Consider the following 15,070-nt stretch of genomic DNA (forward strand, 5'->3'; position numbering starts at 1 on the left):
GTACTGGCATTCAGAGTCATCACCACGTCTTGTCATCCTGTCTGGAGCACGCACCTCCCACCCCGTCATTGATTACATGTATTGAGTGTAGCACATAATGAAGAGCCCAGGCTTATGCTCTTATGCCCAGGCTCACTGCTCTGGAGATGTCGTTGAAAGCCTGTTTGACTAGCCTGTCAGTGGGGATGCTTGGGACAAGGAGACCAAAGTGAGCCAGAAAAATGGTAGCTTTCTGGTGGCAGGTAAAGAAGGAAAAGCATTTTAGAGGAGCAGGGATGGTTAAAGACATCAAGCTCCCACCAGCTGTAGGATAAAAATAATAATACATCTTATTAAAAAACCACTCTATGGTTGACATTGGACTAAATTCTTTAAAAATATTGTTTTAAGGTATTTTCACAACAAGCCTGTCAATGAAGGTATTCTTATTCTCATTCTACAGAGAACCCAAGACTCAAAGAAGGTAAGGAAACTGATCAAGGTCATCTAACAAATAGAATTGGGATTCGAAGCCAGATGTGTCTAATCTAAGATCATGTACCCAGTTCCTATCCCACCCACAATTCTGCTTCTCGCTTATATACTTTTACTCAACAAAGTTTCATGCCTGAGAGAAAAACAACACTACTGTGCTTGGGACACTTAAGTGGTTCCATTAATCTTCCTCAAGGATGACGCAGGGCTGGTACAAGAAAGCAGATTGGTGACAGCTGGTGGCAGAGCATGGGGAAACCCGCAGGGGAGAGGGTCCAGGCTTCAGAGTCTCATCTGCAGAACTTGGGAAGACTCTCGGGTCCTCTCAGAATTACTGTCTGACCCAGTGTCCAGACTCAGCCATGGTTCACCAGCTCAGCAAGGTGCCAAGCACCCTCCAGGTAGAGGGTCAATCTCGTCCATTTTCTACCCATGTCACTCAGTTCCCTTCAGCCATCCATGTAGTTCAGACACTGCTGGGCCCCTACACAGTGCCTAGTGGGGGCCAGATGCCTTCCTTTCTCTTCCTGCCTTGTGCTTTTCTCTTCATCTCTGCTTTATTCCCTTCCCAGATAAGCAGGAAGTGGGGCCCCTATTTTCAACACTGCCAGTCAGGGCAGCTCTGGGACAATACCAGATGTTTAAGGCAGACTTGTTAATAATAACAAATAAGTAAAAACAATGTCTCCCTTGTTTCCACAACATAGGATTGAGCAGAATGATATAAATTCCAAAATTTCTTTAAAAGGTGGGGAAAGATGTGGTCCTAGGGGAAAGTCCTTTCATTCCAATGCCTGTGGTCCTTACAGAGACTGTTGGGAAGACTGGATGAGACAGTGAATATGCTTGTGCTATCAGAAGTGGAGGCATCCAGGAAACAAAAGGGATCTGAGCAGCAGGTTGACCAGTGGTCTAAGTAGGACCCAGAGTACAGTTCTGAGACCTGATCAGTGCCCTGTGCACAACTCATCAGGATGGCGAAAAGTGTGCTCCAATTCAAAGCAGGATTTTTAAGATGGCTAAGGGGACATCTCAGGGTAGGTGATTCAGGGAGATATAAGGCACACGTTATTTTTCTATGTAGGTAGCATCTGGGCCACTCCTTACCCCTTTCATTGCTAGGTGGCCTACATACTAGTGAGATGATAACACCAATGTGCCTTGAAAACCAAGGAGGAGACAAAGTGGGCAAGTTAACATGGAAGGAAGTCCCATGGTATATGGTAATTAATTATTTGTTACAGTTGCTAGAAATAAAGCATGATGAGGAACGCTGTTCAGGATGGACACTAACAGGTAGGCATTCAATGGAACCATTGTCTCCTTAGGCAGCTGTACTGAGGAAAGAGATCTTCTAGGAGAGTGACTGCAGTGACCTCACATACACAGGTCACATGGCCTCAGGGTGGAGGCACTAAGTTTTCAGGAGGAAATGAGGGTGGAGCCAGGCAAAGGCCAACCATGCAGACTCTAAGGGGTCAGTATGTGGGTCACTTGTCCTGTAGTGGTTAAGAATGTGACCCTAACAGCTCAGAATCGATCACAGCCCCACTGCGACCTTAGATAATGCACTAAGCTATCTGTGCCTCAGTATCCTCAATCTGTAAATGGGAATACCATCGACAGGAGCCACTCCATCAAAATGTGGTAAAGATTAATGGAGACACTGCATGTGGTATGTTAGCATAGCGTTAGCACAAGGAAAGCTCAGTGAATGTACATCATCGCTGTGAAGCTGCCGTGGGGAGGGACACATGCAGGCTGACCCCAGCCCCAGCTCTCACCACCACAGGCCCCTCCTGAGGAATTGAGCCATTTCCTTGTCAAAGGTGTCCAAAGCCCAACACTATACAATATGGCCGCCTGAGAAATTTTGAGCAACAGTGTTGGGATGCAGGTTGGTGGTAACAGAATCTGCTAAGTTGCTGTGGGAGACATTTTACTCTAAGGGTCTATTTTCCCCCATCCTACACCATCCCTGCCAACACCAATGGTTCTCAACCTTTTTGGGACCATGGCCCCTTCGAGAAATATGTGATCGCTAAGGATCTTCTTGCTTAAACAGTGCATATCCACATAGCTGTAGCATTCTTCAGTTTATTTCAGGGGTTCTATGGATATGAAGGTTTGAATCCTGTTCTAGACTTTGAGACTCAAAGACCTCGAGGCATCTCTGCTGTCTGCCTACTCCCTCTGAAGCCACAACTATACAACTCCAAGGTGCAGATAGACCTGCTTTTCTGGATCATACTCTGAAAATTGCTGTTCAGAAAAATGGATGAGGTGTCAGTATTGCCGTCAGAGTTGCAGCCCTAACGAGGCCACTGGGATCAAAAGGAGCCCCTTGAGCCATGTCTTCCCTAGAAACAACAGCATCAGTAGTAACAATGAAGGCAGCTGACTTTTCTGGGCACAGCTATGTGTGAGATACTGAGCTAAACTCTTTACATGCATTAGCATATTTGATTCTCCAAGACCCCCATGATGAGGATGCCATTATCTGATGCCATCAAATGGGGATTCTCATTTTACAGATGAGAAGCTAAGGCACAGAGTGATTAAGTAACCCACCCAAAGTCACACAGCTAGTGAGTGGTAAGGTAGGCCAGTCCCACAACCCTCCTGTCAACCAGTATACTTTTTGGCTACTCAGAGACATCACAGGTACCATACTCCCATCTCCTGTTTTAATGTCCTGAGCTTTCACCCTAGTAAAGACACATTAGATGTGAGTGGGTGCAAGTTCTGGAAAGAGTGACTCTCATATCCTGGGCCAACCTTTTTCTTCAAAATGAACCTGCATGGGAGCCAATGCTGAAGGATGGAGAGAGGTCCTAGGCGGGCCTGGTATCCATGAGAATAAGGAGAGAAAACAATCTCCCTGCATCCCACCCCGCCATGAAATTGTCATGGGCATGTTTGAGCTGATGAGTACTTCAAAAAATTCTGGGAACACCCCTTTGTCAAACCACAGCTCTACAAAAGGCACGCACCAGAATAGGGGAGGTTGTACACCCTGTCCTGCCTGCCGGGGAAGGAAAAAGCATGCTTTCCCCAGGAAGGTTGCATGTGACAGTGGCCTATGGACATATCAGGGCAGGACTGAAGGATGGATTTCTTGCTCTGCTGGGGAGAAGGAATGGGAGTGAGCAGGAAGGAAAGGCCACCTGCAGGAGGACTGAGCAACCTTTCTGAGGGAGGAGGGGAGAGGGAGGGAGGCTCTGGCAGGAGGGGAGGCGGGAGCAGAGGGAAGGCAGGACCTTTCAGGCAGCGAGAGAGGGCAGCCCCACTGTATTTCCCAGGCTGCTCTCTGGGATGCAGGCAGGAAGGTCGAGTGTATTACACTGGCCCCACCTCCTGAAGCTCTCTCTGCAGCTGCTGGACTGGACACAAAAGAGTGAGGGACAGAGACACCACCTCTGCTGATTTGTACCAAACTCTGGTTCCAGTGGCTGAGAGGCCACATGTGACAGAAGTCAGGGTGGGGGACCCACGCAGCTGTGTGCATTTCCCAGGTAAGCAACTATTTGTGTCAGAGCCAGAGGTAGAGAGCAAGGCCTGAAGGCAGAGGAGAAGGCGGGAGGTGGCTGCCCGGGGTTGGACCTAGAACTATCGATAAGTTACCTTATTGATAAGTTACTATCTATAAGATTACCTAACTAATCTATAGAAGGAAAGTAGGAAGAGGGGCAGGGGCCAGCGCCAGAACAAGCCCTCAGGCCAGGCTTCTACAAGGTGTCCCTGTCTGAGGTAAGTAAGGCTTACATTTGGGCCACTTCTGGCCGGCAAGTGTGGTGGGAGTTCCAGGGCAGGGCTGTGCTCTGACAGCCTCTGGGGGTCAGCAGATCTGGAGAGCAGAGGGACCCGCCACACCATGGCATCAGTGTTCTTCCAGACCAGGAATGTTTGTGTAGGCTTTGCCAGAAAGCCCTCCCCTGGGCCCCTGCCTTCCTGTCGGTCTTCTTGGTGGTCAAGAGAGAACCTCTGGAAGCTACAGAAGGAAGAAAACAGGATATATTCCCTAGGGCTGTGGCTTCAGACAGGGGAGGGACTTCCCACCTGAAAAGACAATCTCCTGTCAGGCTTCTGAGAAGCTGTGAGCTGGCGGAGCGTGCCCTGAGGAGGCTCACCTGTGGCCCAGAAGAAGGGGAACGAGACACGTATGTAAAACAGGGTCTGTGTGCTGGAGGGGGGTTGGGGGCGGGCAAAGTAAGTGGTCTGCAAGCAGTTCCGTATGAACGTGCACAGAGTGTTGTCCCAGAGAAAGAAAGAAGCTTAAGAAGTCTATCTCAATCAAATCCAGCATCCCTTTGCTGTCCCTGCTGGTGGACCACCGTCCCTGATCGGGCATGCTGGCCTGTGCTGTGACCCTTCTATTGACTAGACACACACACACACACACACACACACACACACACATACACACTCTTCTAAGAACCAGTGTGCTGAAAATACATCCAGCCTGGTTTCCTTTCGAGGGATATGCTAGCCATGAAATAGTAATGCTCTGACATGGTAATGGGAATAGAGCAGCGAGGTCTGAGGGAGGGAGTGGTCCCTGGGCTTCAGGTCACAAAGGGACATTAGATGCTGAACCCCAGCCACCATTGCACCATGTGCTCCCTCCGTCTGCGGCTTCTGTTTCCAGGTACAAGGTGAGGGTTCCCCCGGTTTGCTCCCCTCCTATAAGCACACACACACACACACACACACACACACACACACAATAACTGGGATTATGATCAGGCAGGAGCTGGGGGAAGGACAGTTTGATGAGCTGGGGCTAGGACATGACTTTATTGTGTGAACCTTGACCACCAAACTATGACTGTCCATCTAGACACCTCCCAGAAGTCCCGCTTGGGTGCAGAGGAGCTCATGGTACAAGGGACAATGCGCTAGTCATTGAATGCCAGCTGCGTGCAGGAGCTTCCCACAGACTACACAGTAGGGGTATTACCTTCCATCTTTCAGAGGAAGAAAAACAAGGCTCTGAGACCCTAATTGATGCACAAGCATATGCTTTTGAGTTTGATACACATCTGCTGAATGAATGACTACTCTTTGCTGGGGTAACAGAATGCCTCCTGCCATACGGGGAGCACACTGGAACCACACCAAGTGCACAGATCACTCCTCTTATCCTGCCCTAGACGTGGAAGGTGGGAGGTGGGAGGTGGGAGGTGGGCGGAGGAGGAAAGAAGGAGCTTTCTGAAAGTAAATACTCAGTGACTAATACTCTTGACCACCCTAGGCAACAGTCTCCACAGCATGTGTCCTGGCCTCTCTCTGCGAGGGCAATTTGGGTCAACACGAGCAGGGAGGAGCCCAGTGGTGGGGCCCCGGAGCCAAGGTTCCTTGGCCTGGAAAACACAAGGCGCTTTGATGCCTACAGAAAGCAGTGGCTCTCCCCCAGGATGCTGTGGCTGCTCTTGGGCAGGGCCCTGCCCTAGGGCAGGCCTCAGTCTGGAGGCCACATCTGGGAGGTAGGCCCTAAGGCTCAGGGTGTAACATGATGGCCTCAAGTTAAAGAGAAGCCTCAGGGCTGTTGTCTATGAGCAGTGTGGTCTTGGGCAGGTAGGAAACCTCATGAACCCTCACTTTCCTGGTCTGTAAAATGGAAAGATTAACAGTAACAGCATTCCTCTTAAAGGCTGCTGGAAAGAATAAATGAAATCATGCTTATGAGGTGCTCAGCATTCTGTCTGGCTCATAATGTCTGCCCAGAAAGTGGAACTGCTAGCATTATCCCCTCTGAGAGTCCCAGAAGGTTGCCTCCAGACAAAAGCAAACTCAGCCCTCTGGTCTGAAATTGCTCCTTGCCCCCGGGCCTGCAGGAGCCCGTTTCTCACTCCAGCGGCTCCTGTAAAATGTGTCACTCACACAAACAATCCTTAGTAAGCCAACCCCGGCAGGCTTTCTCTGTGTCTTCAAGCTAAAATAAAATCACTCAGAAAACAAAACTCAATGGCTTCCTTGTCTCATGCCTTGCTCTCAAAACCTTAAGTCTATGCTTCTCAAATCGGGGTACATGCATCCCTGGGGGCATATGGGGTTTGCCAGAAACACATGAGGCCATGGGATAAATATTGCATGCTTAAGGGGGAAAAGTTAAACATTTAAACCGAAGGTAACTTAAAACACGATCTTTGGGGAAAAAAAAGACAGTATTTAGTGGAAAAGAAAAAGAAACACAGGGTAAATGTGTGTATAAATACATATATACATGTGTATATGATTTACTTAAATTAGAAATACATAAATATAACATTGTATGTCAATTACACTTCAATAAAACTATTTCTGTAAGAATACATAAAAATGAGATATGTTAAACAAAAAAATCAACATGACATAGAATGTAAATTCTCATGACTGTTTAAGATGAAGCAATGTATTTTTTTAAATATAATTTATCATCAAGTTAGCTAACATACATTGTATACAGTGTGCTCTTGGTGTTGGGAGTAGATTCCCGTGGTTCGTCGCTTACATACAACACTCAGGGCTAAGACATTTTAAGGATAGTTCAAGTTTCTACAAGCAACCCCCCACTCAGGGTGCATATGTTCACTGTCTCCCCAGCAGCTAGGGGCTCTTTATTGCAAAGGCCTGAGAAGCTCTGTTTAAGCAGGGAGGGGCGACTGGGTGTCTTCTTGGGTACGTCCTGACCCCCCTTCCTGACCCACCTGCATTCTCCCAGTGGCTGCTCCTTATCTTTGGAGGACATGGCCTCACACCCCGGAGCCTGGGAGGTAGTCCCAGCTGACGCCACCGAGAAATGGCAGACTTGGACACGTGGCAGGGACATCAGGAGCCAGCCTGGTTTTCAGCTTCCCAGGTGGGCCAACAGTTTAAGAAGCCTGAGGAGGCCAAGACCTTGCGTCCTGCCCTGTCTTCTAGTCTTCCCCCATGCTCATAGAGAAGCCACCTGGCCAGCAGCTGGGGTTTGAGCCCCCTGGACAGGGCAGGGCCCAGCTGGCACTGGGCAAATATCCTGCCCTTGCCACCCCTGACAACCTGCTCTCCTGGGGCTTCTGGCAAGTGGACCATTAAAGTGATTAAGGATGGCCGTGTGGGTTTTTCGGGAGGGCCCAGCTCCCCCTTGCCAGTGAGGAGCAACAATATGCCAAGCACAGCTGCCAGCTGGAAAGAGACCTGTAGGGAGAACCTCAGTCCCCGTGGCCATGAAGGTGATGAAGTACATTCTTTGTGATTTCTCTTCATACCTCCCTTTTTTGCAGGTATCCTGAGCCAAGCAAAGGTTCTGTCTAGGAGGAGCAGGAATAGAAGTGCCTGAACATCATGACACAGGTGGACCCCCAGGACAGGTGGGGCAAGGTGTCTCCTCTTTGTAGCCTGCAGGAGGAGGCTCATGACCCCCGGATGCTGAGCATGAGCTTAGAGAGTGAGGATGAGGACGGTGGGGAGGCAGGAGACAAAGGGAGCCCTAGGGGCCATGATCACCAGGCCTGTCCAAGAAGCAGCCCCCAAGTGACTCAAGACAATCCTGACTTGCCATGGGATCATCCATCCAGTGAGGAAGAGAGATTCTCTGGCTCCTTTAGTTCTGGGAGCCCGGGGAAGGAACATATGGGGGTGCCTCGGAAGAAGGCCAGCTGGGGGAGAGATGAGTCAAAGATCACCCGGACCCAGGACTCCTCTGGGGCAGGCATAGCTCCGGGGACCGTCCCCAGTGACCCGTCACACAAGTTGTTAGGTCCAGCGCAACCGCTTAGGGACTCACTACCTTCAGGTGCTGACGGAGACTCCACGGAAAACCTGGACACTGCCTTGGGTGTCCCATCCAGCTTCCCTGATACTGGAAGGTATTTCTGTGCACAGAGGGGTGTAGATACCCCAGACCACTCCTCCCTCATGCGTTTCCCCAAGCCCGGTGGCAGCTGGGACCTACCCACGCAGGAGACTCGCACACCAGCGCGGGGATCGGCCTCCCCAGCCGGCCTGGCAGCAGCGCTGAAGGCCAAAGCGCGGATGGGCAGGAAGGGCCAGAATCCCGAGGGCACGTGTGAGGGCGGGCAAAGGGAGGCGCACCCCTACAAGTGTCTGCGAGGAGGAAGGGCCTTCCAGAAGTCCGGCAGCCTGCTGAGCCCATCGCAGCCCCGAGGCACGAAGCCTTACGCCTGTGAGCTGTGCGGGAAGGCCTACTCCCACCGGGGCACGCTCCAGCAGCACCGGCGCCTGCACACGGGCGAGCGACCCTACCGGTGCCCCTTCTGCGACAAGGCCTACACCTGGTCCTCGGACCACCGCAAGCACATCCGCACCCACACAGGCGAGAAACCCTACCCCTGCCCGGACTGCGGGAAGGCCTTCGTGCGCTCCTCTGACCTGCGCAAACACCAGCGCAACATGCACAGCAACAACAAGCCCTTCCCGTGCGCGGAGTGCGGCCTGACCTTCAACAAGCCGCTGTCGCTGCTGCGCCACCAACGCACGCACCTGGGCGAGAAGCCCTTCCGCTGCCCGGCTTGCGACAGGGAGTTTGCGGTGGCCAGCCGAATGATGGAGCACCAGCGCGTGCATTCGGGCGAGCGGCCCTTCCCCTGCCCCACCTGCGGCAAGTGCTTCACCAAATCCTCCAACCTGATCGAGCACCAGACCCTGCACACCGGCCAGAGGCCCTTCAAGTGCGCGGATTGCGGCGTGGCCTTCGCGCAGCCTTCGCGCCTCGTGCGCCACCAGCGCATCCACACCGGCGAGAGGCCCTTTCCTTGCGCCCAGTGTGGCCAGGCCTTTGCCCGCTCCTCCACCCTGAAGCGGCACCAGCAGATTCACTCTGGGGAGAAGGGCTTCCTCTGCGCCGAGTGCGGCAGGGCCTTCCGCATTGCCTCCGAGCTGGCCCAGCACATTCGGGTGCACAACGGGGAGAGGCCCTATCAGTGTGAGGACTGCGGCCAGGCCTTCACCAGGTCCAATCATCTCCAGCGGCACCGAGCTAAGCACAGTGCCGGCAAGAAGGAGCCCATCCCCTCCTCCTCTGATGAGTGAGGGCTCTGTCAGCTAACTCTCAGGACGGTGAAGACACTGTCGACCTCAGTACCTTGAACCCTCCTCCGTGGGCAAGCCCGTTCACATGGTATTGTCACCTCGCCCCACTGGTCAGCCTTTTCTCCCAGCGGGTCGCCGGCCATGGGGTGATCCATTTGATTTGTATGTTTGGTCTCTTTGTGTAAAAACGAACAGGAGGGCTGGCATCCCTGTGTGTGGCTTCATGTCAGTCTTCTGAATCTCAGAGGTCATATTCCATTGGAAAAGGATAAGAAAAAGTGGCAAGAGCTGGTCAAGAGTTGAGTTCCTTGGCTGAGGGATCTCGATGGATTGGGAATTATAGAATTCAATCGTGGGCACTGTGCAAGGCTCCAGAGATAAGTAAAGAAAAAGACTGTCGTGTCCTGCCCTGGAAGCCATATGCAAATACTAAGAAGGCATGAGGGTCTGGGCCTCTTGGGGAAAAAGGTACTTTTCAGTTTTTACATGAATAAAGGAATCCCCAGATGTGGTCTCTGTGAGCAACTCTTCTCAAGCAGCAAAGCCTCCCTGGTGCTAGCTCAGACCCAGCCAGACGGCACATTATTTCACTTTCCTCCCAAATTACTTTACCCGTGGGCAATGAGTCTTGGCTTTGAAGTAGAGAAGGTCTCTATCTTAAAGAGACAGGAGCTTATGTTCTGTGTTTTGGAACCAGTTATTCTGGTTCCAGAACAACCTTAGCATCTGAAAAACGTCCATTCCTCTTTTCGGTCAAACTCAGTAACTGAGTCTCACCCACAGAATTCACATGTGCCTCCTGTCTGGCCACCTCTTTTCCTGTTCCCACCCTGGGACCTTACCTCCTATGTAATAGAGAGTAATATGCCCATTTACAGACAGATATATAAAATTTCTCCATATGGGCCTGACCATAATTCAAGAAACCTTTTAGATTCATTGAAATCTTTGAGTATCATTAGCTCCAATTTGAAGTAAAAAAATAAAATACCTCTTGCCCAAGTGCCAAGTGTCTGTGTTTCAAAGTCATTAAGACCAGGTTTGGAAACCAACATGACTCACAATTACTCTGTAATGAGGTTATTTGCAATTTGTATTACGAACAGCCATTCTCCATAATGTATTGATTTTCTGTAGTTTATTTTTATTTTTAAAACATTTTAAAATGTATGATTTATTTTTGGGAGAGAGAGAGAGAGTGAGGGAGGGACAGAGGGAGGAGGAGACACAGAATCTGAAGCAGATTTCGGGCTCTGAGCTGTCAGCACAGAGCCCGATGTGGGGCTCAAACCCGCAACCTGCAAGATCATGACCTGAGCTGAAGTCAGAGGCTTAACCAACTGAGCCACCCAGGTGCCCAATTTTCTATAGTTTAAGGTCAGTGGTTCTTAGTTCTGGACCTCAACTGTGAAGAATCCATGACCTCACAGAGTTCCCTTGATGCCTATGGGAAAAGAGCGCTTCTAATCTTACCAAAGTTAAATAAGCTATTCCATAAGAATGTATAGTATATTCCTTTTGTAGCTATCATTAGCGTTTTTTTTTTTTAATTGCCACCAAAGGGTGCCAAATCTGAATTTCTCTTGGATTCCATCTTGACACATGGGAGCCAAAGAGAAGGGGTACATGTTGTCATGCCTTGTTTGACAAAGGTAACCTTGGTATAAGAGTTCTGACTGCATGTCTGGAGGTTTTGTGTCTCAGTTCCCTTAGATACATCTGCATGTTCAAACAACAGAGTTGGCCTGGTTCTGGGGCTGACATGACAGCCAGTGGTTATTAGTCCATTCCCATTATTTACCAGTGATATGACCTTGGCTTCAACTTCTGTATCTGGCTAATTAGGAAGGACAATAGTGGGGTAATGAAAGTTGGAGTTATCCTGCCAGGAAAGGAAATTAGGTTGAAGTCACAGGTATTAAATTGGTAGATAAGTCATAAAAATCAACCATAACCTCGTGATTATGAACAAAGTAAAGGCTAGTATATTTTTCCTGGGTAATCAATGAAATCTTTGAAGGTTGAAGTTATTGCTTTTCTTTGTATTTTTTTAAAGATAATTGTCAGTACAGTTTTAATAGTTAAAAGTTTTAGTTTGCTTCTATAAATTTTTAAGGCATTGTTCCCCAGACCAGTTCATAGAAAGGCTGTATAGAAATCACCTGGGCTGTTTGTTAACCATAGAACTTCCTAAATCCTAGCTTGGAATATTGGAACAGGTCTGTAGCGCATCTTGGATTCTAATCTTTTAAGCTTCCTGTGTGTCCTGATGCACAGCCAAGTTGGGACCACTGGTATAATTAATGTGTTGGTAATAATTAAAGTTTATCATCTAGTAAGCGGACAATATGAAAATAAACAGGCAATCAGGATGAGATCACAACAGAATGAAACTAAAAATAGGTTCCAACTGCTAGAACTCCTCCTGACTTGGATATGGAAAACTCAAATTAGCAAGCAGGTTTTGATATGGTCCCCTAATCTCATTTCTGCAGATGAGAGGCAGTATCTAGGTATAGGCTTCTGGATGGGCACATCTTTTGGGAGATGGTGAACTTCCTTTTTTTGTTAATATGCAGAGAAAAGCTAGATTAGCTTGTGCTGGGTATCTTTAGAGCTACATCCTGTGTTTCTGGAATATAAGGGAATATAATATACTGAACAGACTGAAGAGAAGTTCACTAATCCTTCAGTGCTATCATATAATCAATTCACAATTTAAGGAAAAGTCTCCCAACCAGTGTTTTCTCGCACCAGCTGCAAGGGTCATGCTGAATAGGGATTGCAGGGGAAAGCAGGCCCACTACTGTAGCCACAGGTCACTGGGCTGGGCAGTGGCACACAAGTGGAAGGCAGCGATACAGGCAGTGGAGAAGCCAGTACAGAAGAGAGGCCAACCAGATGCAAAGTGGCTTGGCACAAATTCTTCCCACTAGAGTCTGTCCTTCCAAAGTGGAGGCAGTTGGAAGAAGGAAGACCTATGGTTTACTTAAGAATGGATTTGGGAGAACCTGGGTTGGCAGCTAGTAATCATTATTTCCTTAGAAAAGGTGTCAATAACCTGGCCAGGAGAAAGGAATTTGAGTTAAAGGAGTGATGGTTCCTGGAAGGCCCACCAATGTTTTACCTCACTGACTAACAAAACATTCTGTGTCTATGCCATTCACAGAAAAATACACCAGCAATGAATCTTGACACAGCATTTACTCAAAATTTTATAACCTAAATGCATACACATCAAAAAGCTATATTATCTCTGATATGAAGCCAACAAATCACACGGGAGTTCCAGCTAGGCCTTGACAATTCTTGCAGGGAAGAAAATCATTGTTTAATTGATAGAATACTTGAGCAGATGTCACTGTTAAACCCAGAAATAGGCTGTGAACCACAAATTCAAGGATCCATGAAAATATTGCCAAAGATGGAACAGCAATGTTTCATCAAGCCAGAAAAATGGTATCTTTTTAAAGTTGAGAGGGAAGCTCATCTTTAACATAAGTTGCCCTCTCTCCATTTTGCATAAAATTTTGCCAGAACAGTTAAAAATTTTCCACCATGGTACAATAATAATTTCTTATGTTTTCTTCTTAGCCAATTCCCGCATCCTCAGTCAGAGTTGGCTCACAGTTTCAATGTCTTAGGAGTGTCAGGCACTCAGTAGAATGGTTCAGTGAATAAATGGAGCCTCTGTAAAACCCAAGCTATAATTAAGATGTAAAGCAAAACATTTCTTCTGTAAAGTAAAGAGGATGTAGAGGAGGCTGAGGACAAGGAGGGAAGCAAGGATCTTCTGTGGTAGTTTAGGTGAAGTTAGGACAAGTGGGGGCTAGTAAATAAGATGAAGAGATGCCCAAGATTTCAGAGATGGAATCAATAAGGTTTGGTGACAGGAAAATAACAGCTACCATTCAGTGACACTTTTTAGGGGTCTGACACTACATCCATTATCCCAATTAGCCCTTACAACAATCTGTTATGTGAGAGCCTTGAAAAATATTCCCACATGAGGTAAATAACAGTGTCCTTTTCTAGGAAAGCAGGTAAGACTAATAGGTCTTGGCTATTGCCTATCAGTATGGTTAAGCAAGGGTCACTAAGGTTTATGTGCTCCTTCTCAGAAATAGGTTGCATATCTGCCACCAGGAGAATGTGCTGTAAATCCCCCATTTTTGGTTTAGAAACATGCTTGCTTACATTTTTATTTTCTACCATTGTGGTGGCTCAAAAAATGTACCCACATAAGTGTCCATCACGGAATGATTGGGTAAAGAAGATATGGTGGACACATACATACACACAATGGAAAACTATTTAGCCATGAGAAAGAAGGACGTCTCCCATTTGTGACAATACAGGTAGACATGGACATTATATATGGTAAGTGAGATAAGTCAGAGAGAAAGACAAATGCTATATGATATCACTTATATGTGGAATCTAAAAAAGTCAAACATATAGAAGCAGATAGAATAGTGGTTGCCAGATGCTGGGGGTGGGGGAATTGAGGAGATGTTGGTCAAAGGGTACATGCTTTCAGCTATAAGATGAACGAGGCGTGAGGACCTAATGTAAAACATGGTGACTGTAGTTGATAACATTGTACCATATAACTGAAATATTTTAAGAGAGTAGAACTTAAGTATTTTCACTAAAAATAAGAAAAGATGAATATGTGACATGATGGATGTGTTAACTAGAAAGAGAGAACCCTTTCACAGTGTATATGTATATCAAATCACCACAAGGCATACTTTATCGTAGAGTTTTATATGTCAACATACCTCAATAAAGCTGAAATAAAACCCAAAAAATTAAAAAATTAAATAAAAATAAAAAATATACCCACAGATTCTTTGATACCCTTCCTTTTAAGCAGTGAGCTTAATCTCTCTTCTTTTTTGTGTGGGCTGAACTCAGTGACTTGGTTCTAATCAATGGAATAAGGTGGAAGTGTTGGTGCACAACTTCTGAGGCTAGATCATAAAAAGCATTGTGGCTTCCATAGCTCTCTCTCTCTCTCTCTCTCTCCCCGCCTTGCCCTCCGCCCCCACTATTACTTGCTCCGAGGGAAGCCAGCTACCATGTCATGAGCAGCCTTATAAAGAGGGCTTGGTGGTGAAGACATCTGGAGCAGCCACATTAGTGAGCCTAGAGGGGACTGTTTAGCCCCAGTCAAGAGTTCAGATGACTACAGACCTGGCTGACTACTTGACTAAGACCTCCTAAGAGACCTGAAGCCAGAACTATTTATCTAAGCGGCTCCCAAATTCCTGACCCTTGGAAACACTGTGAAATAATAAGTGCTTGTTATTTTAAGCTGCTAAGTTTGGTTGGTAATTTGTTAATGCAGCAATAACTAACAAACCATAATACAGAGAATAATTCACTCCTAATGAGTAGGAGAGCAGTCACTAGATGTCATCATGAGCCCTGATTTCTGCCCTAGGAAAATTGACAGATGGGTTGGAACACTTCTCCACTTCCTGTCACCACATTCCCCATGCCCACCCCTAGTCGGTGGTTACTATTGAGGCTGGCAGAGGCCCAGCTGGTATTCAGGAAACCCCTGTGTCATTTGCCC

General features: G+C 47.7%; 1 protein-coding gene across 1 annotated transcript; it reads left to right on the forward strand.

Annotated features, from left to right (window-relative positions):
- The first annotated feature begins 4,593 nt into the window (after positions 1–4,593).
- ZNF648 (zinc finger protein 648) lies at positions 4,594–9,512 on the forward strand. The gene is made up of 2 exons (XM_042926452.1): positions 4,594–4,634; positions 7,719–9,512. The coding sequence occupies exon 2, from the start codon at positions 7,780–7,782 to the stop codon at positions 9,484–9,486; it is 1,707 nt and encodes a 568-aa protein (XP_042782386.1). The 5' UTR covers positions 4,594–4,634; positions 7,719–7,779; the 3' UTR covers positions 9,487–9,512.
- The last annotated feature ends 5,558 nt before the right edge of the window (positions 9,513–15,070 follow it).

This window comes from Panthera leo, chromosome F3 (assembly GCF_018350215.1).
Source record: "Panthera leo isolate Ple1 chromosome F3, P.leo_Ple1_pat1.1, whole genome shotgun sequence".
NCBI lineage: Eukaryota > Metazoa > Chordata > Mammalia > Carnivora > Felidae > Panthera > Panthera leo.

Bases quoted from the DNA above. Each gene is read 5' to 3' on its own strand.
- ZNF648 (XM_042926452.1), top strand. From the start codon at position 7,780: ATGACACAGGTGGACCCCCAGGACAGGTGGGGCAAGGTGTCTCCTCTT.